Source organism: Pteropus medius, unplaced genomic scaffold (genome assembly GCF_902729225.1).
Source record: "Pteropus medius unplaced genomic scaffold, Ma_sr-lr_union100, whole genome shotgun sequence".
Lineage (NCBI taxonomy): Eukaryota > Metazoa > Chordata > Mammalia > Chiroptera > Pteropodidae > Pteropus > Pteropus medius.
This window is the reverse complement of record NW_024344378.1, coordinates 60125583-60149837: the sequence shown is the minus strand read 5'-3', so window position 1 is coordinate 60149837 and position 24255 is coordinate 60125583. Positions and strand designations below refer to the sequence as shown.

Genomic DNA, 24255 nt, shown 5'->3' with positions numbered 1-24255 from the left:
CTGCATGGCAGTGGTTCAGGAGTTCTTTTGAAATTTGACTCATTTCTTTTCTAAATTCTAAATTTAACTATGAAAAACCTGTAATAAAAGAACTAACAAACAATTTGGAATTGTATTCGTTAGTTCAAATTTGAAAACTTTAAAATGCCTAAAACCATATTTTAATCAGTAAATTTATCAAGAGAACTCATTTTTGTGCAGACCACAGAATCAGGGTTCTCTTGCTACTGCTATTAAACTGAAGAGCTTCCTTGAACATCAAAATAACAGTTAAAAAAAAAACCTACCATTTGCAACTATGTAGGTATGTGAGTAGGATTTTTTAAATAATATGTAAGAGATATAAATATATATAAATATAGATTAAATATAAATTAGTGTCATTCCTAACTTCCAGTTTCAAATTTTGTATTTAAAACAGTCACTCTCATTTATTGATGTTAGAATAAGTAAATATTATCATAAAACTTTTCTTTGTAAAAATAGGTTTTTTTTAATTTTAATTTCATGTCAGATTTCTTAAAAAAACAGTTATGCTATTTTAAGACATTTGAGATAGGGTAATTGTGGCAATAAAAAAGGGAAAATAGATGATTGCATCGTTTAAAGATAAAATTGATAGGACACAGTGAATTCTTAAATATTTGGTGATAAGGGAAAAGGGGGCATTGCAAGTGCATTTAAAATTAAGAAAAAGCTGGATGACTGACAAGAGGTTAGTGGTGAAGATTTGGAGAAAAGATTGATTGGGAAGATTAGTGATATTGCAACTTTTCCTCTTTTTTTCCACCACACACAAAACCCAGAGCATCCTATGCCATCATTATTTAATCTCTGTAATTACTGTTTATTTATTGTTAGATATCAAATGTCATTATTTAATTGTCTGCTGTAAAGTTCTGATTCCTGATACAGCATGGATGAACCTTGAAAATATTATGCTAAGTGAAGAGGCCTGACACAAATGGGCACATATTGTATTATTCCATTTATGTGAAATGTCCAGAATATACAATATGGAAAACTTTTATGTTTTAAAATATCTCCTTCCTCAAACATTTATTGAATGCTATTATAAATAGCATATGTTTATATATATGTATATGTGTGTATTTACATGTATATGTAAACAAATATACATGTAAAAGACATGTCAGGCTCTATCATAAATATTTAGAATACAAAGTAAATATGATTATTATTCTCAAGAAGTTCAGAGTCTTGTAGGAGAAGGAAAAACGAGTTGGCTCTAGTATAATACTCTAATAAAACAAGAAGGAATAAACTGCCTCTTAAAAAGTTTCTGAAGACTTTAGAGGAAATGAAAATTGGGCCAAATGTTAAAGGCCAGAAAAGATGTTTAACCAGATAGTGTTTGGGTAAAAGAGGAAGTTAAAAACCAGGAACGTCATTTGGAATCAGTATAGGCAGAGGGGAGCCATGATAGGATTAGAAGCCTGGGAATACTTGAGAAAGGTAATGTTATTCTCAAGTGAACAGAGGAATTTAAGGGGTATGAATGTTCTGTGAGTAGTTGGAGTTAGAGAAAGGGATAGAAATAGAAGGCTCTTGGCAGAAGTACAGGCAAGGAATAATGAAGACTAGGTGCCTAGATGAAATGGAAATAGAATGCCCAGGACATGGTGACTTGGAAACTGATTAAATGGAGATAAGGAGTGGAAACAACTGAAGATTTTGGAGATTTCTTGCCTAGGAGCTTGTCTGTATTTTATAGTATTTGCTTTGGCTGCTTTATTTGGATTCTTTTGTAGATGATACACCTAGTTTTTATGCACTTACAGTTTTCTTGTTAACTTCTATTTCAGGTAGATCTTTTGAGAGCAGGAGAAGTTCCTAAACCTTTTCCAACACATTTTAAAGATTTGTGGGACAACAAGCATGTGAAGATGCCTTGTTCAGAACAAAACTTGTACCCTGTGGAAGATGAGGTAGGAACAAAACCGATGTTCTTTTAGTTTCTGATTTAGTACATTCCTGTTTGACTCCTATTTTATGATGCAAAAGAACATAGTTTCCTCATTTGTTTTTCTTCTTTCTCAAAGAATGGTGAGCGAACTGCGGGGAGCAGGTGGGAGCTCATTCAGACTGCACTTCTCAACAAATTTACTAGACCCCAAAACCTGAAGGTATGCTATTTTGCTGTTCTTGCCTCTTACATGTAGTTCTTAGAGACGGGCCCTGTGTCTCCTCCCTCAAAGACATTTTTTGATCTTTAGTGGACTTAGGTAATAGCATTATTTATATGCATCATGATTTCTTCCTGAGGAACTCTAGACATTCTCGGTTTCCAGTCCATAACTAAGAAATGAGTAGAAGTATTGAGAGTTGTAAATGACTTGCCTGGAGCCACACAAAATAATTTGGAGAACCAGGAATAAGACCTTTGTTTCTTGATTCCCCATTCAGTTTCCTTTGGTACAAGCTTCTCTTTTACTTTTGTTTTAAAATTATCATGTTTCTGAAATGTCTTTAAGAATGAATGAGGAAAGAATTATGACTCCAACAATATTTGCCCAAAGGGAAGTTGAGTTTCCTAATGATTAAAGTATTCATTAAGTATTCTGTTTTTTATTGCTTTTAATATAGCTTCTAGTAGTTTAATAAGTTATTGACCTTATATTTTGGCAATAATTTATTTTTTTGATTTTTTTAAGTATTTCATTTAAGCAACCATTAGATTGCTTTTCTAGTAGCTAAAATATGGGTGAGTATAAATTTATTTTTGGCACTGTAGTCATGTAAACTTTAAAGTTTTCGTAACTATTAACAGTAACAGATATTTCTGTACTGTGAAAATGGGTTTCATTTTCTTTGAGAGACTTGATTTGCTGTGTACAGTTGCTCAGGTTTTGTACTGTTTTTCCATTTATACTTACAAGTTACTCTTAAACTTTCTATACCTGTCTATAGGTCTTGTTTTTCTTTCCTGACATGAAAAATGTTGATATTATACCATAATATATTTTGAAAATTTCATTCCATAAGGACAGTGTTTCTCAACCTTATAATATACTCCTTTTGAATGATAGAAATTCTCAGGATCTGCCAGTTTACTTATTTTTAGTATAATGTTAATTATGTATGTACAAACATAAAACTAAATATAAACTATACTTACAGTGTACAGCTGTATCAATTTGATTATTTTTCCATTTTAAGCATTAAAATCGTTTGAGCTGTGTCCATTATCACAGAACGATTTGTAGTCAATATTCCCTTTTTGCATAGAAGTTTTTAAACCACTGATTCGAACCCCAAAATAGCATGCTGAGAAACTTTAAAAACTGCTGTATAAAAAAATACAAAATTTTTCATTTTGTATTTACTATTTTTCTTTGTAATCACAAACGGTGGATATTGCTAGTTGCAAAGAAGGGATGTCTATGCAGAATGTCAGCTTGCAAATAAATATGATAGTGACTTTGGTCCAGGTTCTTTAGAATTTGACATTCCTGTACTGTGGTGTATCTTAGGATGGCTCAATCTTTATCTATTTAAAGTACCAGCCTTCCTTCATTACTATAGTGTGTTGTTTTTCGGTCTTTGTATTCTAAAACCATAGTTATAAACTCACAAACACAAAAGCAGGCCACCCAACAATACTATCCAGACTCCATTTGAGAAACAGTTTTAGGGTCTTTTATGGCCTTATAACAGGATTATTTATAAGAATTTCCTATTTTTTTCTTTAAGCTTACATGCAGAATAATCATAGTGTTCTATATTACATTGTCTGCTTACTTCTTTAGCAGTTCCTTAGTGCTTCATGATTACTTTAGAAAGGGATAATTGCTTCAATCTGAATTTCTCTTTCTTTTTATTTTATGGTAGATTCAACAGAACAGAGTAATCCATTGAGATTTTCTTCTATCTGCTTATGGTAATTGTTGCTTGCTGAAAGAACAGTATGAGAGGGATAGTGTTCCTCAGATATATAAGTAAAAAAATCTTTTTTGCTGTTTTTTTGCATTTGATGTTGATTTAAGAGGGATTCAAGATGTTAAAAAGTTTTAAAAAAGGAGCAGTGTCCTCAAAAGATTTACAAAGTAATATTTCTAGAAATGATATGTCTGATAATATGCAATGAAAAGACTTCTTTGTGCTTTCTCTAATTGTGCTATTATGAATTATGCACTAAAAAACCTCCCCCAGTAGTTGATAGCTAAGGGTACAGAGCAGCATCCAGTTTTTCTGATGATAGACCTCAAAGTAGACTACTTTTGAGACTTGAAGACTGAAGGAAAAGTAAATATTAGGAGTTAATGCTAATTATAAAACCCCATGAAATAATTAGTGTAAATGCTATTTAAAATATTTTTCCTAACCAATTTTGAAGAATAATTTACATATAAGAAAGTGCATCCTTTTAAAGTATGTAATTTGATAAGCCTTGACATTTGCATATATCAGTGAAGCCTGTACTACAATCAAGATGCAAAACATTCCTGTGAAGGCTCCACTAAGATCAGGATACCTATCACTGCCAAAGATTACTATTACCCCTTTATAGTTGATTGATCTTTCTGCACTGGCCCTAGGCAACTGTTGATCAGCTTTTTTTTTTTTTTTTTTTTTACTGTAGACTAGTTTACATTTTACATGAATGGAATCGTATAGTATGTATGGTAGTGTGTCTGGCTTCTTTCACTCGGAATAAAGATTTTCGAGATTTGTCCACGTTATCTCGTTGTATCAGTCATTTGTTCCAGTATATACCTTGTTTGTACATTTACCTGTTGATTGACGCTGCTATTCAATACTTTATGTGAGATTCTGAAATTAGTTACAAGTGATTAGAAAAAGAAATCCTTAAAATCTTTTTTTACTAATGGGAAATTTTATATTATGGCCGTGAGAGAAAAATAAAAGCTTTTTTTTACCATGTTATTTTATGGTTGATGCTTTTTTTCTCCTTTTTTGAAGAAACTTGGATATTCCCTGGTTCCAAGTAAATAATACACATTTTGTTGGCTCATTTTTTAACCTAAATGCTTGGTGATTATTTATATCTCATGAGGTATTTATCAGGAAACTCTGGCAGTGTTAATTTTTTGAAACTTCTTTAATGATAAGGAAATTTGGAAGTTTTTTCCCCCCCTCTTTATTTCCCGCCCCCGCCCCCCTTCCACCCCTGACCCATGGATGTTGCCATTTCCCCTTAAGAACTGGATCTCTGAAGGTAGGGTGTCCACTCCCACATGCTCCTTGGGTGCACCTGGGGCCTGGCTCATCCCGGGTATGGTCTGTGGCTCCACCTGGTGTGCGAACCCAGGACCTTCTGTATGCAAAACAGACGTGCTAACCACTACATTATGGAGCCACTCCCTGGAAGATTTATAGTAATAATCTAACAGTGTTTTTCAGATTTACATATACCTTCAGAAGAAATTTGGGGGTGTGTATTATGAATATTACCAATTGTTTATAAAGTCTATATATTTATTACTTTATTAATATAATATGTATATATTATATTATGTATTTTATAATTATATATGATAATAATATAATATAATTATAAAATAAAATAGAAATTTAAAAGGACACAATAAAATATACTTGTAAATAATCTTTCTGCATAACTGGATTGTCTTATGCATACCCCACCGTTTAAAAAAAATTCAACTGATTAAATTTTAAAGATCTTTTGGCTTTCTTCAATGATTCATGAACTTGGGCAGCATCCATCTAGCAGAGAACTCTGAAGAGCTGTACAAAATAAAGACTTTAATTAGGAAGAAGGGAGTGGGAACAGGCAAGTTATACTAGCAAAAGGTGGATTGGTTGTGGCAAGGCCACTTTCCTTTAGGGGATGGCAGAGGTCTAGCAAGCAGATTATCTCACTAGTGCCGACTAGGTGATTTCTGATTGATTGGTTTAAGAGTCTATAGCTGGGAAAACTAAAACTAATCAAGTCCTATTTGGGTGACATAGAATTTAGTATATGTGACTCCATTTTGGGCCTGTTGTCTTGTTTTTGACACTGGTAAACAAGATATAAAGTACTCTTATTCTGACAGTTAAATGTTACACCAGTAGATGGCGTACTATTTTGACTTTTCATTACGTAGACTTTTCATTCTAGGTAAATTTATGTGAACTGCTGAGGGAAGATAACCATTAGTATATAGCTTATAAAAATAGCTGATATAAAGGAATAAAGACCATTTTATGCTTTAGGGCAGTGTCTCTCAATCTCTCAATTTTATTTTCATTATTGTCTTCTCCACTAGGAAGCCTTTTTAGATATTTCCTAATTTACTATCCCCATGAAATTTTAATACTACAAATATACTGTATATCTGTATATATATATGTGTGTGTATTTGTATATATAATGTAACCCTTTTGATGGTCAGAAATCATAATATTTAGTTATTTTTATCCCCAAGATCCAACTTTTTTGTCCACTTGGAGTGTATCACCTCTGTTTAAATGCATGAGGTAATTATGATGTTATTTCTCCTATTACTTGATCTTTCTAATCTCATTTTTCTTAAATGAATAATAAATTAGTATGCGTTCTATTTGTTCATAGCTACTGATGTGGAGTAGTTAATGGTAAGAGGAAGCTTGTCCAGCATTCAGAAATTTACTGGAAGTAGTTCATAAAAGAGACAGTCTATTCATAGATAATTTATTTGACTATATCATGAGGTTTTTGTTTATGCTTTTTCCATAGGATGCTATTCTAAAATACAATGTGGCATATTCTAAGAAATGGGACTTTACAGCTTTGGTTGATTTCTGGGATAAGGTAAAAGTATGCTTATTTCTTTAACTATGAAAATAATATGACAACTCTGTAACAAAGTTAAAAAGGAAAATACCCATAATTCTGTCACAATAACGCAATTATCTTTTATTTTTGTGGAAAATATTTTCTGTTATTTTATATTTATGTTTTAGGAGCTAATTTTGAATTTTGCTTTATTCTCTCATAATATGCATTTTCTGTTATAGTGTTATACCATTATCAACATTATTAATAGCTGCATGATATTTTACAACTAGATTTTGAGAATTTTACATTTCTATTTTCTCAAACATTGAGGTTGCATCCAGTTTTACTCAGTTCTCAATTATACTGTAGTAAAATCTTTACATATATGTGTGTGTATATGTGTATACACACACACCACACACACACACACACACACACACAGCATGCGTCATTTAACAACCAAGATAAATTCTGAGAAATACATCATTAGGTATTTCATTGTTGTGTGAACATCATAGGATGCATTTACACAAACCTAGATGGGATAGCCTACTACACACCTAGGCTATGTGGAATAACCTGTTGCTCCTGGGCTACAAGCCTGTACAGCATGTTACTGTATAAAACAATATGAGATTAAATCAAGCACAAGAGAAAGTGAAGCACTCGAGAGATGAGGCTGCTGCTGGTGTAACCGGGAATCTATTTTATAGCAAACTTTTTTTTTTTAAGTAGAAAGAATACTCAAATAATGATAAAAAGTATGATATAGTAAATACATAAACCAGTAATAGTTGTTTATTATCAAGTGTTATATAGTATACATAATTGTATGTGCTATACTTTTATACAATTGGCAGTGTAGTAGGCTTGTTTATACCAGCATCTCCATAAGCATGTGAATAATACGCTGAGCTATGGCTATGATGTCACTAAGCAGTAAAAATTTTTTGCTTCCATCATAATCTTATCTTATAATGTGGTGCATGACTATATGTTTTTCCAAATTTGATATTGTTCTTTAGGTGACATCCAGAAATTAGATGACTAGGTCAAAGAGCACAAAATTTTATGGCCTTGGATATATGCTATAAATTAATTTTCCACAAGAGACTGTAGCAATTTAGCATGCCATCAGCAGTGGGTAAGAATACAACTTTCATAGTACTGTTAGAGGAATGGGCATCATCTATTTTGAAAAACTGGCAATATACCTTTTTTTTTTTTTTTTTTAACATTTCTTTTGACATAATGATAGTTCACGAGAAAAGTTGAAAAGAAATGTACAGGGAGGTCCCATGCATACTTCATTCCACCTTCCCGATGTTGATCTCTTAAATAAGTATAATACAATATCAAACCAGGAAATTGACATCAGAGCTTATTTAAATTTTACCAGTTATACCTGTACTTATTTGTGTGTGTACTTATGTAACTGTAGCTTCATGTAACCACCACTACAAACAAAATACAGAACTGTTCCATCACCATAGAGCTCACTGGTATGGCCCATTATAGCCACACCAACACCCTCCTAATTTCTGGCAATTCCTAATCTGTTCTCCATCTCTATAATTTTATTTCGAAAGGTTATACTGTGTAACCTTTTAAAATTGCCTTTTCTCATTCATAATTCCCTTAAATCCACCAATAAATCCACCACCTTTTTATTGCTGAGTAGTATTCCATGTTACAGATATATCATAATTTGTTTAACCATAGACACATGTCAGGACATTTGGGTTGTTTCCAGTTTTTGGCTATTACAGCAAATCTGCTATGTACTGGCATGTGCAAGGTTTTGCACGAACATAAGTTTTTATTTCTCCGGGATAAATGCCTAAGAGTGCTACTGTTGAATTGTTTGATGAGTGTGGTTTTAGTTTTAGAAGAAATTGTCAGTATACTTCCCCCCCTCCAAGAAATATACTTTTAAATAAAACCTATTTTTAAAATTTTTTATAATTTTTTTCTTACATTATTTTTAGTCATTTATATTATATATACTTCATTTACTAATAATAGAAACTAACTAATTTTTGAAATGGAAACATTTTGAATTGAAATTTTTTTCAATATTACATAATTTTTATTTACCTGATAGAGAATAATTATTGAATTTTGCATGTGTCCTATATTTTTTATATTGGGGCCTTTCCCTCTCTGGCCTGTTTTTCAGATAAAAACTGAGGTAAATAAGAGAATTATTATTATTCCTATGGTAGATATGTATTTGTGAATTAGAGATGGACTTTCTTGGCCAGAGTAATATAGTTTGTCTCTGGCAGGGCAGTGTAACCCCGTCAGTGTTCTTTCTACTATTGCCTGCAATCATAGTGTGTTGTCCCTCTGCATATACTTTCCTCTTGTACTTGCCTTCTCATTATTCTGTAATAAGAGACTGATATGCCCCCTTTCTCCATTTTTATCTATTGAAATTCTGTCTTCCCAGATTCACATTTTCCTGTCTGTTCCCTCCAAAACGAGATGTCACCTTCGTTTGAATTTCCATAGCAAATTTTAAAATTTATCTTATGGCACTTTCTCACTTTGCCTTGCTTTATTCTTGATGAAATGTTGACATTCTCTAATACCTTATTAACAGTTTTGTGAGACAAAGACTGTCTTTCTTAGCTTTGTGTTTCCTGTAGCACCAGTAAAATGCCTTACATTTAGCTCTGTGAGTAGTTATGGACTGGATTTCACAGGAGCTCAGGTAATATATTGGTTTTCAGGGTTACCAAGGTCAGAAGAATATTATTTAGAAGTAATGGTTCATGTTAATAAAACTTGTTATGTTCCTGATTCCTGCCCCTGCTCCCTGCACACAATACACCTAAATATAACAGACTCTTCCTTCTCTGAGCATTTTTAGTTAGTGACATTTCAGTGTTCTTATTGGTTAATTTCCTGTGACAGTACTGTAGTTAAGATTTGTCTGTTCTCTAGGACTGCTGGTGGCGATCCAAAAGAAAGTGGTTGATTAATTACACTGTCAGGAATCAGACATTAAGATTATTGTGAATCTTTATAATTACCTCCAGTTAATTTGGAAGAGCCTGAAAATGTGAAAATGCCATTACAGTAGTATAAATAACACCACCACCCCCTTTTTTCCAGAAATGTTCTGATTATCTCACAAAGTGTTTATGAGGCAGCATGATACACAGCAGTGGCACTCAGATTTATCATGTATCTGAATCTTGTGGAGGGCATGTTAAAACACAGATTGCTACTCACCACTCTCTCTGAGTTTCTGATTCCATAGGTCTGGGGTAGGACCTGAGACTTTGCATTTCTAATGGGTTTCTAGGTGATGCTTCTGCTGCTGGTTCATGTACTACACTTTGAGAACCACTGGTGGAGAAAAGAGCATAGTATTAGAAATGAGAATCATGAGTTCTTAGTCTCAACTCTGTGTAGCCTTGGACAAGCCACGTGAATTCATTTAGTTTCCTCATTTGTTAAAATGACAAAATAACAACTTTATTCACCTTAATGGCATGTTTTAAGGATTAGCTAATATATTGGAAATCACTTTTTTTGTCTTTATTGAAATATAATAGACAATTAGTTGCTTGTATTTACATTCTACAATTCAATGAGATTTTTTTTTTCACTTATTGTTGGCATACAATAATATACCAGTTTCATTTGTATAGCATAGTGATCAGAGATCCACATAACTTGCAAAGTAATCACCCCACTAAATCTAGTACCCCTCTGCCCCCTTACATATTTATTGCAACATTGTTAACTGTCTTCCCCATCCTATACTTTACATCTCCATGTCTATTCTGCAACTATCCATTTGTACCTTTTAATCCCTTTGTCTTTTTTTTTGTGGTCTCCCAACCCCTCCTCCCATCTAATAGCCCTCTAAATATTCTTTGTATCTATGAGTTTATTTCCACTTTTGTTATTGTTGTTGATTTTGTTCTTTAGAGTCCCCATGTACATGAAATCACGTGATATTTGTCTTTATCTGACCCATTTCATTCAGTGCAGTACCTTGTAGGTCCATCAAGGCAATATGTTTTTCCATCCCCTTCCTTTAGTCTGTGTGTGTCTTTTAATCTGAAGTGAGTCTCTTGTAGGCAGTGTATGTAGAGGTCTTGTTTTCTTATTCATTCAGCCACTCTATCTTTTGGTTGGAGAACTTAATTCTTTTCCATTTGAGGTACTTGTTGATAGGAATGTAGTTATTATCATTCTTTATTCCTGTTTTTTATAATGTTTTTTCTTCTTAAAGAAGTCCCTCCAACATTTCCTGTAATACTGGCTTGATGGTGATAAATTCCATTAGCTTATTTTTATCTAGGAAGCTCTTTATCTGTCTTTCGACTCAAAATGATTGCTTTGCTGGATAAAGTATTCTTGGTTGTAGATCCTGGGTTTTCATCATGTAGAGTACTTTGTGCCAAGCCCTTCTGTCCTGCATGATTTCTTTCAAGAAATCAGCTGCCATTCTTATGGGTGCTGCTTTGTAGGTAAACTAACTGCTTTTCTCTTGCTGCTTTTAAGATTCTCTTTTTGTAGTTAACCTTTGGCATTTGAATTATGATGTGTCTTGGTGTAGGCCTCTTTGGATTCCTGGTTTTTGGGACTCTGAGCTTCCTGGGTTGTATGTCTATTTCCTTTACCAGGTGAGGGAAGTTTTCCATCATTGTTTCTTCAAATATATATTCAACATCTTGTTCTCTCTCTGCAATTACCCCTATCACACAGATATCTTTACATTTAGTAGTGTCCCATAGGCTCCTTAAATTATTATTATAGTCTTGGCTTCTTTTTTCTTGCCATTCCGATTGATTGTCCTTGGCTTTCCTATCCTCTATATAGGTCATTTGATCCTCCTCTTTATTCACTTTGTTTATTTCTTTGTTTATTCCATTTAATATATTTCTCATCTCAGATAATGTGTTCTTCATTTCTTACTGGTTCCCTTTTATAATTTCCATTTCCATTTTTATGTTTTTTTATCTCTTTGTTGAAGTTATCACTGAATTCATTTACCCTTCTCATAAGTTCACTGAGCATCTTTATAACCAGTGTTTTGAACTCTGCATCTGTTAGATTGCTTGACTCCATTATTTCTGGATCTCTCTCATATGTTTTCTGTTTCTTTGTCTTCCCATTTTGGCTGCCTTTCCATGTCTTTCTATGTACTAAGCAAAGCTCCTAAGTCTTCCAGTCTCATTAGCGTGGATTTGTGAAGTAGGTGTCTCGTGGCACAGTCCTGAGAAGGGCTCAGCTAGAGGCCAAATTTGGCTCAAGCCTCTGCCCCTTCGGGGCCACTTGTTAAGATTCAGCAAGCAATCCACAGATGCTGTGCCTATAGTTGGCTCAAAAGGCCGCACCAGAAACCGAGGCCAGCTGCCTCCATTGTGAGTGTAGGTGCTGCTCAGCAAGGAGCACCTGACTTGCTGAGGCTGTATCTGGTTGTGGCTTGGGTGGGGCCGTGAGTTGGGAGAGGCGGGGTTTCAGGGACTTCTCTGGGCAGAGGGACCTCTGTTATCCAGTTCGATGACTTCACTGTCCTGGCGGTGCTTTGTCCTTGCACTGGGAGGGGGGAGGGTTCAACAGGGAACAATGGATATCACCTGCACTTTTGTGCAGAGCAAGTCTCCCCTCGGTCCTCACTCCAACAACTTGGTGTCCCCCTGTAAGTATGTGGTGTTCCCTGCCTGGAGCCGAAGCGCACTGGTGCTCAGACGGAGCAGGTCCGACACTGCGAAAGTCCACTTACAGACATGGCCCCTTTAACAGGCATCTGCAGCTGCCGGCTGCTGCCTCTGCAGCCTCTGCCCCACTCAGCTGCCTCGTGTTCTCGCTCTGTCTTGCCTTCTGCCATTGCAGGGTGATTTTTTAGATTTCTCTCTAGTTGTATGGCTTGTTCATCTAGATCCCAGGTGATTTTTCCTTGCTGTTTGCTCCTTGTTTCCATCACAACTTTGATTTGGTTGCCAGAGGGATGAACAGAGCCTCTATCTACGCCATTTTTTTAATCCCTTCTGGATATCACTTCTAAAATTCAAGAATGATAAATATGTTGTTACTGTCTCAAAAAACAGTTTGTTTCGCCACTTAAAAAAAGATTTTTTTATCGTTAACATATTCGAATTATAGAAAAACTTGAAAAATACAAAAAAAGGAAGACAAAAATTGCCTATGATTTTGCTACTCTGGAACATTCTTTAACATTTAAAAAAATGTAATTCTATCCACCTATACACATCGAATGTGGATTTTTAAAAATGTCATTATTTTACAATAAAAATCTTGGTGCCTGAATCTTTTGTATCATTGATTATTTCCTGAGAATAGATTCCTAGGAATATAATTATTGGATCAAAAGATGTGTTGGTTTTGAAGCCTTTGATACATACTGCCAATTTGCCTTCCTAGAAGGCTGTGCTGGCCTTCTGTTCTCACCAGCAATGGGTGAGTCCTACATCACACCATGCCCTCCTCAGTACATTTACTTTCAAAGTGTATGAATACGTAAAGCACTCTCTACAGTACCTTCTACAGAGTAAGGGCTTAATATATTTGATAAATTTGTTGCCTAAGAAAGTATACCCATAATATTCAAGCCTCTTGGAAAAGCAAATTTTGGTTATAAAAAAGTAATTTTCCAGTGACTGTGTAGTATCAGTGTAAGGTAAAAGAATTCTGCAATTTAAATGACATTAGTTCTCAACTTAGAGTAGATAATTTTACTAATAAAACGTGGGGTTTATAATATAAATTTGAAATTTGAAATTACTTGATTTAAAAGTTTGAGATTATTTTTCTCCTGGGTTTATCTTCTATATACTACGTTTTTTTCACAGACCTAAAGAAATATATTCAGTTACTTTTGAAGAAAGAAAAAAGGATATGGCATTTATTGAGGACATATGTGTACCAAAAGGAATATATTATTGAATTTAATCCTGAAATACTTTTGTGAAGTTTAGGTAGCAAATTCAATTGGAAAAGGAAAATAGATTTAGAGAGGTTAAATAACGTGCTCAACGTTAAACAGATGAATCTAGATTTGAGCTCATTCAGTTCCAGCACAAAAGAGGTGACCTGTAACTATTCATTGAATACATAAAGGACTATTAGACTCCAGAGTGGCTGCATGTTATTTTTGTTCTAATGATGTTTATCCCTTAAAGAACACTGAACATCCTTATATATAAGGCATTGTACTGTGAAAGATATGAATTTATCGACAGTTCTGAGCATAAGACTGTCGATAAATTCATGTCTTTCACAGTACATGATTGTAATAATAAGGCAGAGTGGAAGAAATGTTCTTGTAGTCTAGTGAGTTGTGGAAGGGCAAAAGAATATTATTTTGGGTCACAGGGCAAATGTTATAGAGGACATAGTATTTGGATGGTAGAGAAGAAATAGTTAAAGGAAATATACTATACAAATAGCCTGTTAAGCTTCTTTCATTTAGCATAATATTTCAGGGTTCATCCATATTGTAGCATATATCAATACGTCATATCTTTTTATTGCTGAGTAATATGCCATTGTGTGAATATACCATATATTGTTTATCCATTCATTAGTTAATGGACATTTGAGTTGTTTGCACTATTCAGATAGTAACAACGCTGCTGCTATGAACTTTCTTGTGCAGGTTTTTTTGTGGGCATATGTTTTCAATTCTCTTGGGTATATATACCTAGTAATTACTGGATTATGTAGTAATTCTTTAATATTCTAAGGAGCGGCCAAACTGTCTTCCAGAGTGGCTGCATCATTTTACAATCCTACCAGCAACGCACAAGGGTTCCAGTTTCTCCACATCCTCACTTGTTAATGTGTGTCCTTTTAATTTTAACCATTCTAGTTGGTGTGAAGTAGTATTTCATTGTGGTTTGAATTGCATTTCTCTAAAGACTAATGATGTTTAACATCTTTTCATGTGCTTATTGGCCATTTGTATCTTCTTTTGAGAAATATCCATTCAAATACTTTGTCTTTTTTAAAAATTGGGTTATTTTTCTTTTTATTATTGGATTGTAAGTGTTCTTTTTATGTTCTAGATGCAAGTTCCTTCTCAGAAATATGATTTCCAGATATTTTCTCCCATTTTGTGAATTGTCCTCTCATTTTCTTGATCATGTGCTTTGACGCAAAAAAGTTTTTAATTTTGATGAAGTCTAATTTATCTATTTTTTTCTTTTGTTTCTGTTTTTTGGTGTCATATTCAAGAGCCTAATCCAGGGTCTCAAAGATTTACTTCTATGTTTTCTTCTAAGAATTTTATGATTTTTAGTTCTTATACTTAGGTTTATGACCCATTTTGAGTTAATTTTATATGTGGTATAAATTAGGGATCCAACTTTATTGTTTTTTTTTTAATGTGAATAGCCTTTTTGTGTTTATTTTCATATATGGTATGGAGTAGAGGTCCAATTTCATTATTTTGCATGTGGATCTCTGGTTGTCCCAGCACCATTTGTTGAAAAGACTTTTATATCTCTCTTGAATTGTCTTGGCACTATTTCAAAAACCAATTGACCATAAACTTCAGGGTTTATTTCTGACCTCTTAATTCTGTGCCATTGATATATGTGTCTATCTTTATGCCACTAACACACAGTCTTGATAACTATAGCTTTTTAGTAAGTTTAAATTGGGAGGTGTGAGTCCTCTAACTTTGTTCTTTTTTCTAGTTTGCTGTGGCAATTTTGGATCTTTTGCATTTTCATGTGAATTTTAGGGTCACCTTGTTCATTTCTGCAAAATGTTAGCTGTGAAGGGCAATTTTTATAATCATATTAATAGACTCCAAACTAATGCTGCATCTTGAGATAGAACCAGTGATTTTAGGGCATCTTTTTGAGCTTTTGACCCATGTGATGTTTAAAGGCAGGCCTAAAGTAGTAGAAGTATTACGCCTGTATCAGAATATCCTTGAATGTAGATGTCTTTCACTCTTACAGAGGTGTAATTTTTGATGCAATGAAAAGTTGGCTAAACTGATGTAATCTTCTATGTCGCTTATAAAATATAGATGATCTATTTCCATTTATAATTTTTTGGGCTTAAATTGGACATAGTTGTAAATTTTGTAAGAATGTTAAATTTGATACCTTGTGATGGTAGTAGAACATTCCATTGGTTAAAATTCCTCTGTCACCTTTCTGTGAGGTAGAGCAGTCTTTCCTCACTCCCCTCTTCTTAATCAGACTACTCAGACAGGACCTTGTTTCCCTTTTACCTGGTAACCTTGCCTAGAAGTAAAAGTAATCTATAGCAAGTTTTGGTGTGTTTAGTGCAGATCCTAAATATGAGGTGCTGATGATGGTTTTACAGTTCTTTGGAGAATAGAATCATTGCATTTTTGACCTGATTTTCACTTACTTTTTAAACATACGGAAGATTAGGAGTCCCCATAACTACTGTTTTCATTTCTTATTATTTCTTTTAAGTCTTTACCCATATCTATAATATTTTATAGTTACATCTCGATATAAAAGTATGTTTAAAATATTTTATGATATATTATAAAATCTATGTTACCTAGCTTTAGCATTTTTAGTCTTAATGGTGGCATAATATTCCATCAAATTGATATATTGTTTGCTCAGCCATTCCAGTTAGAGATTTAAAGAAATCTATTTGTAAATAATACCTAGAAGTTCAAGGATGTTCTTCCCTGTGATTGTTTTTTATTCTGTCAAATTCAGTGTACTTAACAAAAGACCTTGGGTGTTTAATATAGTTGTATTTTTCTGTCCATCAAATATCCAGGAGTGTTATATGGAATTTTACCACATCACAGCCCACAGGAGTAACATTGCCCAAGCTTGCAATGGTTAGTAGGTGTTAGACATGTATGTGAGTGGGATTGAGGAAGAAAAGCAGATTTTTAGTGCAAGGGCAACAATTATTTGGCTAGTTTTTAAATTATAAATGAATTATATTTGTTTTGCATTATCTATGTCCACATATTAGAGTCAGAATACTTTTTTAAAAGGAGTTCTTTGAGCTCTGAGTGGCTTGCTTTGCTAAGAAAAAAAATGAAGTTCAAATTTAACATCAGTTTTAATGTTAAGTTATTTTGAGGCTGTTAATATATATCTCCTTAAAATATTGCTTTAGCTAATTGTGTGAGTAATAGATTTTGTAACCAAAAGTACGTAAAGAGGAGGCATTAATATCAATAGTCATGTAGTGTGATTCTATGTTACAGTAATTTACCTATATACTAGTATTTAATTTAGAAGTAAGAGATCCAGAATCCTCCTAAACCTGCTATGTGAACGACCTTATTAGGGATAGAAGTGAGGAGTATTGCCTAAGCTTTTATTATTTTGTCAGCGCCCAGCCAAGATCGCAAAGATCAATCCGTTATTCTATAATTTATCGTTAAATATTTAGGTGCTACTGAGTCGAAATGGCTGTTATTTAGTGTTTTTTGCATCTTGAATGCTAATATTGGTTTTCCTCACTGCCAGCTGTTGGAAGGCTAGGAACAAATAATCTGTGTTTTATGGCTCTCCTGTGTGATATTCCACAAAATTAAATTCAAACACTTCTATAATTTATATTCTGAATAGATCGATATACTTATTGCTGGCATTTTCCACAGGAAAGTTTAACAGAGTGTCCTATATATTAGAAAAGTTTCTTTATTAATGAATTTTATGGGTATTTTAAATACTCTCATCTTACAACACCTGTGGTACTATTCCTTTTTCATTCTCAGTGCATTAACTTGTGAAATTTACATAGCACATTAAAGCCATAGTGATTGAAGATGGATGTGCATGGTGGGGTGGGGTATAAGAGAGGTTAGTTCTGTTTTTTTGATCCTGCCTTCTATTTTTGGACTTGGATGGTAGTTTAAAAATAGTTGTTTGCTTTATAATTATTCATTAGACCATGCATATAAATTTTATGTACTTTTTGAATATATATGTCACAATAAATGTAAATGTTAACTTATTCAATTTGGAGAGCTTTAAATTCTGAAATTGATTTGTATAGCAAACTTTTTTTTAGCAAATGTGCTAGTTGTTCAAAGAACACCAAAGGTTTTAGTGACTATTTTATCTTTCTTTCCAACTTTAGTTTTATGTCTGGAATACAGAAAAGATAGGAATGACTAGGCCTCTTAATTCCTTACATCTGTTGATTTAGCCATAAAAGTGGCCATAAATGAGTGAGGTTTTTGTTTGTTTGTTTGTTTTAATTATATCTGTGGCTTTTAAAAATGAAGAATAAGAGCTAGGATACAGGAATGAAAGGGCATTTAAAAATAAATGGAAAAATTTAGAGTTTAAAGTAGAAAGGTTTTGTTGCTATTATTAGGCTATTAATATATTCCTCTTTGGAAGCCACGATTTTCTTTCTTTCTTTCTTTCTTTTTTTTTAGTAAATACATGAACGTATGAAGTCTATACCTCAAATCATACAAACACAATAAATTATTTATTAATAGTTGTTATTAGGCTATTAATATATTCCTCTTTGGAAACCACAATTTTTTTTTTTAGTGAATACATGAAGGTATGAGATCTCTACCTCAAATCATACATACACAATAAATTATTTATTGTAACTTAGAAATCGTGCATCTTTTGCCGTTACTATAGTTATTGAAATATTGAATATATGTTGTCCTATGATTTAACAGAAAAAGGCTGTGTGAAAACCTCTTTCCTTGTAAATGATGGTGTGTAAATCTATCTATAATGAACCTGCATGAGAAACTTTTAAAATTATAATTATTGACAGAACATCAATAGAAACTCAGGAAAAAAACAAATATAAGCTTGTATTAAAATAGAGTAGCAAAACAGTCATATCATATATAAAGTAATAGCTAGAAGAAATTATCAAGTTTGATCTATATCTTTATTGTGTGATAAAATGTTAAAATATAATATGTTGAAATTATTAGACGAAAATCACAGCATAAATCACCTGTCATTAAATAGCATAAAATATAATAGTTGAATGTTTATTCATCACTTAATCGTCAGTGCATTCATGCGTAAGTATGTAAGTGGTGTCTGTGGACTTCCTGGCCTTTGGGGCAGGGCATAATATTATGGGCAGCTAATCCAATAACTGTATCAAAATAGTATTTTTGTATATTACAAATTTTAAAACAAAAATATTAGAGGATCATTTTTTTTCTCTCTCCATTCCACCTACCCCACCCCCACCCCCCTTACTCCTACCGTCACCAGAATCTGTAAACATTTCATAAAACATTAGTGTGTTTTAGGAGAGTTTGGGAAAAGCTGACGTAAAGCAACAAATTTCTTTAATAACTAGTAAAGATTGTGGTGTTCTACAATAGCTTTTCTTTTTCTTTTTTTTTTTGGTAATGCAGACATAAGTTTCTGAATGTGTACAAACACATTACTCCTTAGCTTCCAATTCCAAATCGAATTCTTCATAGCTAATCTATTTTTTGGATCTTTCTTCAAAGCTTAAAAGATTTAAAGTGTCCTTGTTATATTTGTCATAAAGAGCCTGTAGCAAATTCCTAATCAAATGAAAGCAGCCTAGCAGCCTTGAATGTTTCACAAGACTACAGCTTGTCTTTATCTCTCTAGCTTTCAAACCTCTGATTTGGAGGTCAGTGTAAATTTAACCTTTTTGGACTTCTTCCCTTGGTGACTCACATTCTCTAGAATCAGTAAGATCTGCATTGTTTTACAGCTTGACTTAATTTAATTTATGATAACTGTAGGAGCCGAAAGAGCTAATCACAGTCCCTAAAATATTAAATTTTGGATTCATATGAAATATGTGGATTCCCCCTACCCCCTGTCACCCCATTTTGGTTAATGTATGTTTGGATTGTAGCATATGTTGAGGGTCTCATACTCATGATTCTTTTTTAAATAGTGCATATTCAATAGGAGTAATTGCTCCAATTGGAACTAGGCACTTTGCTTTATAAACTTGCTAAGTTATTATGGATAATCAATCTTAACTGAGCCCACCATGCACTAGATCAGTGATAAAATTAGAGTTGTTTTGTATTTGTGAAACACTGTCTGAATAGTATTTATGTGTGTGGAGGTAGTTGGAAATTACAGATATCCAAAAGTGGAAATCCATTCAGTAGAATTCCTCCCGTATTCTAATAATGATATTAAACTGATATATTAATGTCCTTTAACTCCAACCTTATTCATTTGGTTCATATAGCTATGGAAGCCATTACTTTTAAATGTTGCCATGGCATTGATTTCATTATTCAGAAATCTTCTCTGTTAAAGGGGTGATAATAATTCCATGTTTAATAGCTTCCATGATTTCTATTAACTAGCTCTAATGTTGTTTTTTTTTTAAACATCATTTGACACGATGCCTTCATTTATAATTCCTGCTGAATTTACATTTACTCTTCTTATGGTCCTACTCATTAAAAATAAACTCTGTATTCCTTTTGGGTAAACTCCTAAAATTTTTATCTACATGTAAGATTTCATATTTAACACTAGAAGAATTCTTATAGTATATGTTATCTGAAGATAAAAATTATGAGGAAATGAAAACAGAATATAAATCTGTTTTTTAAATTTATATACTCTTTAGTGTGTAGCCTACATAAATAATGAAGTAAACTCAGTCATAGAGTTTAAATAGGTCCATTGTCTTCTTGATGCAGAGAGTGCACCATTAGTGCCATGGTAGCTGCATTTACTGAGGACTGAGCCAAAAGTCTCTATATTTTGCCGGTGGTACTAGCTGTGAAAGGCACTTAGCCATGGTAATGACAGGTAATGCTTAACTGTATGAGGCAGTCAGATTCTAAGCTGTCTGAGCAATGAACTAAGATACCTTGTTTATCTCTGATCTGGGCTTCCCAGGACAGAGGCAATTCTTTATAGTGTTAAAGTCTTTATAGTGTTTATTCTTTATAGTGTTAAAGAAGTTTTTAGTAAGCTGAGTGGCATAATACCTTGTTGCCTCAGATACTCTTTCTTTACATGAAAAGCACTATAAAAAGACATTTTTCTGCAACAAAAACCATTTCCAGCATAGTGAAATATGGAATATTTTCAAATGAACTCCCAAGTGATGCTATTAATCTAATTTGCCTCTGTCCTGGGAAGCCCAGATCAGAGATAAACAAGGTATCTTAGTTCATTCTGGCTGCTGTGACACAATTTGATAGAATGGGTAGCTGACAAACAGCAGATATTTATTTCTCACAGTTCTGGAGGCTAGCAAAGCCCAAGAACCAGGCATTGGCAATTTCAGTGTCTGGTGAGGACATGCTTCTGAATTCATAGATGGCTGTTTTCTTTCTGTGTCTGCACACAGCAGTAGAGGTGAAAGGAGCTCTCTGGGGTCTCTTTTAGAAGGGCACTAATCCAATCATGAGGACCCCATCCTCATGACCTGATCACCTCCCAAAGGACCCACATCCTGATACCATCACATTGGGCATTAGGTTTCAACATACAAATTTTGGAGGGGACACAAACATTCAATGTATAGCACAAGGGCATCTTCCATTGAAAGTGGAATATTAAAAGTACTTGCTGTTATAGTTCACTGGATTGAACAGCCTCTTTCCCCATAGTTGATTTCTGTCTCCTTTTGTTACCTTTCCTTCTTCTTGGCCTACTGCTTAAGTTGCAGACCATTTCAGCTTCAATTCATTTTCAAACTGTTATCAATTATGGGCTTAGCCCTATCTCCTCCCAGACTTCTGCCCTTGTAGGTAATCTTCTCAGTGTTTGCTGGAACATCCTATTTGATAATCTGTCATAGAGAACATACTGGTGCTTATTATTGGGAGGTTTACTATGTACTAAGTACAGTGTAAACAGTATGTTTTATCATTTAATTCTCACAACTACCCCCATTAAGTAGACACTATTAGTATTTCTGTTTTACCAATGAAGAACTGAATACCAAGGCTTAGAAAGTTTAACTTGCTCAAGTGATGAAGCCAGGATTTCAACTCAGGTGCCCCTCATTCCACTCTTAGCTCTTAACTACAAAACTGTATTGTGGTATTTCTCATCTGCAAGTGATTCTGCTTCCCAGGGGACATTTGGCAATATCTGGTGACATTTTTGGTTCTCACAACTGGAAGGGAGGTACTACTGACTTCTGGTGGGTAGAGGCTATGGATGCCACTAAACATCCTATGGTGAAGAGGATGCCACTCTCTATGACAGAGAATTATCCAGCCCAAAAGGTCACAAGCCCCCAGGTAATTCTGATGTACTTAAAAATTTGAGAACCACTATTCTACTGTATTATGTTTCCCAAACCACTCCTTGAATAGTATCTGTCCTACATGTTTTACCTTAGCTAAAGAAGCTTTTCCTATTGGCAGTTTTTCCTTCTCAAATGGAACTTGTTAGAATGAAGAGGAGTTATTTTTCTCCTTAGTCTCCACTGCTAATTTCTGTCCAATATTGAATTGTTTAACCCTGTTCTAGATCTGTGAAAGCCTAGGGTGATATTTGTAGATCTGGGTTGAGGTGAGTCTCGGCTTTTATTTTTGCACTGTGGCGCATGCCATCAGAACTCGCTTTTGACTTAGCACCTAGAGAGGAACTGAGTCAGTCAAACATACTGTCCAAACATTAGGTCATTTGGAAATGGTTAGGGAAAGGGGCCGAATCATGGCAGAAACCAAGCTAAGGAGGCCCAGTAATTCAAAGATTTGACTATATAAGTAGAAAGAAGAGGAGCTTAGAAGAATCCTCTGGAAAAAGGTGGCTTTAGTGTCATATGTCCTTAGATCTGGCATCATTTAAAAACACTGACTTAGGGAGGTCACCTGCCAACATCTAACAGCCTTTTGTTCCTTTGGATCCTTAGCCAACTGGTTATATCCCCTCTTGCTATTCTTATCTGCCAGCCTTTGACACCGCTTTTCCTCTCAGCCCTGATACCTGACATCAACTTGGGCAACTTTGGTTGGTATTCATGTTGATGACCCAGTCATATGTTAGTCTGACTGAAGTTTATGTGTGAGACCTTCTACTGTGTTAATCTATGTGACCACATATGATCACAAATTGGACCTGGTTATCTGCTGGGTCAATTCCTTCTCTAAGATCATGAGTTCTGAATTTCTCTCCTACCGTAGCCTCCTAGTTTTCTATTCTCTCATTCCTTCTCCACTCTCTGTTTTTAAGGCTACTGCTTTTATTCCTTTTCTTCTGGGCCACTGTTTCCCAGGTTGTGTTGCTCAAATACTTTGTATATAAAGGGTTAAATGGTCAGGTTATTATGCTGCATATTATATCCTGGGATATAGTTCCGAGAAGTCTTAAAGAAACTGCTTAGATTGGGTTACACTGTCCCCAAACTTATTTACAAACAAAACTCCTTTCTGCATAACATCTTAAGATTTCCCTTGTAGCTAGTATTCCATGGAACACACCTTGCAAAAACAGTTGTAATCTATTGGTTCTCTCCTGCCTTCCTATCTCTTTCTGCCAAGTCTGGTACATGTAGTCTACTTTTTCATCTAGATTCTCCTCGACCTTTGGTATATGCTAGTTTCCAACTCTGATAGCATCCAGCCACTTGCTTCCTTTACTCTTAACAAGTAGGTTATATTTGGCAGGGAGACAGGAAGGCAAGAAATAAACCATAAATTTTATCTATAGGCCTTACTGAAAGTTCATGTTATTGAATCTTAATTTGGCCTTTGGTTGTTTTTGTCATCTTTTAGTTCCTCATTATTTATGGTTCTGAGCCTTTTCATTGTTCTCTAATCCTTGCCCATACTCTATTATTCATCTGCTTCTACCTCACACCTCTTTGAGAAATTTGAGACCATCTAAAAGGGAAATTCTTTCAGTTCTTCATTATAGGTTTTCAGTATTCTTCATCTCTTTCTTGATAGCACTAAGGAAAAGCCAGTCTTATTCCATTCCAAAAAACTCAGCCCGTCCAAAACATAATTACACTTTAGGATACATATGTCATCATATCTTTTCTGGCCTCATCTTTCTTCCTCCAAAGCCTTGTTAATCCTTGCTTGTCCTTTAGTGTTCAGTGTAGCTGTCACTTCTATATTGACTTTTTACTTGTTCATCTCCCATGCCCTTCCTTGAAGGAGGCTGTGATTTCTTTTTTATTATGTCCTAACACTTAACATAGTGCCAAGAGCTTTACCACTCAGTGGTGAGCACATTCAAATCTTTGATCTTCAGTTCTCTTTTTCACTGTCAGCTTCTTATATAAAGACACAATAATTTTACTTCCTAAACACTTTTTGAGTCTCACCTCTATTTCTATTACACTTATCTAATTTATGCCATCAACATGGCTCAGATGGTATATTGCAACAGTCATCCAGCTGACCTCCATGTTCAGTGTTGCTCCCTTCAAATCCATCCTTCCTGCTGCTCACACTCAGTGAGCTATCATTCATATATTTTCAAACTTTACGTGGTACCTCATCTATTTTCAGCTCTAGTGGGTGATATATGTGGTATTACATGGCTTTGCCTCTGCCCACTTCTCCACCATCATTTCTTGCCACTTTTTTT

General features: G+C 34.2%; 1 protein-coding gene across 4 annotated transcripts in view; it reads left to right on the top strand.

The window, feature by feature from the left end:
• PARG (poly(ADP-ribose) glycohydrolase) overlaps positions 1 to 24255 on the top strand; it is a 114585-nt gene that overhangs the window by 9953 nt on the left and 80377 nt on the right. For 3 of the 4 annotated variants that reach the window (XM_039872382.1, XM_039872385.1, XM_039872384.1), the window contains 3 exons: positions 1827 to 1949; positions 2064 to 2147; positions 6704 to 6778. In XM_039872382.1, the coding sequence (XP_039728316.1) occupies positions 1827 to 1949; positions 2064 to 2147; positions 6704 to 6778 (282 nt within the window). The remainder of the gene's footprint in view (positions 1 to 1826; positions 1950 to 2063; positions 2148 to 6703; positions 6779 to 24255) is intronic. The other variant, XM_039872383.1, reaches the window with a different exon arrangement.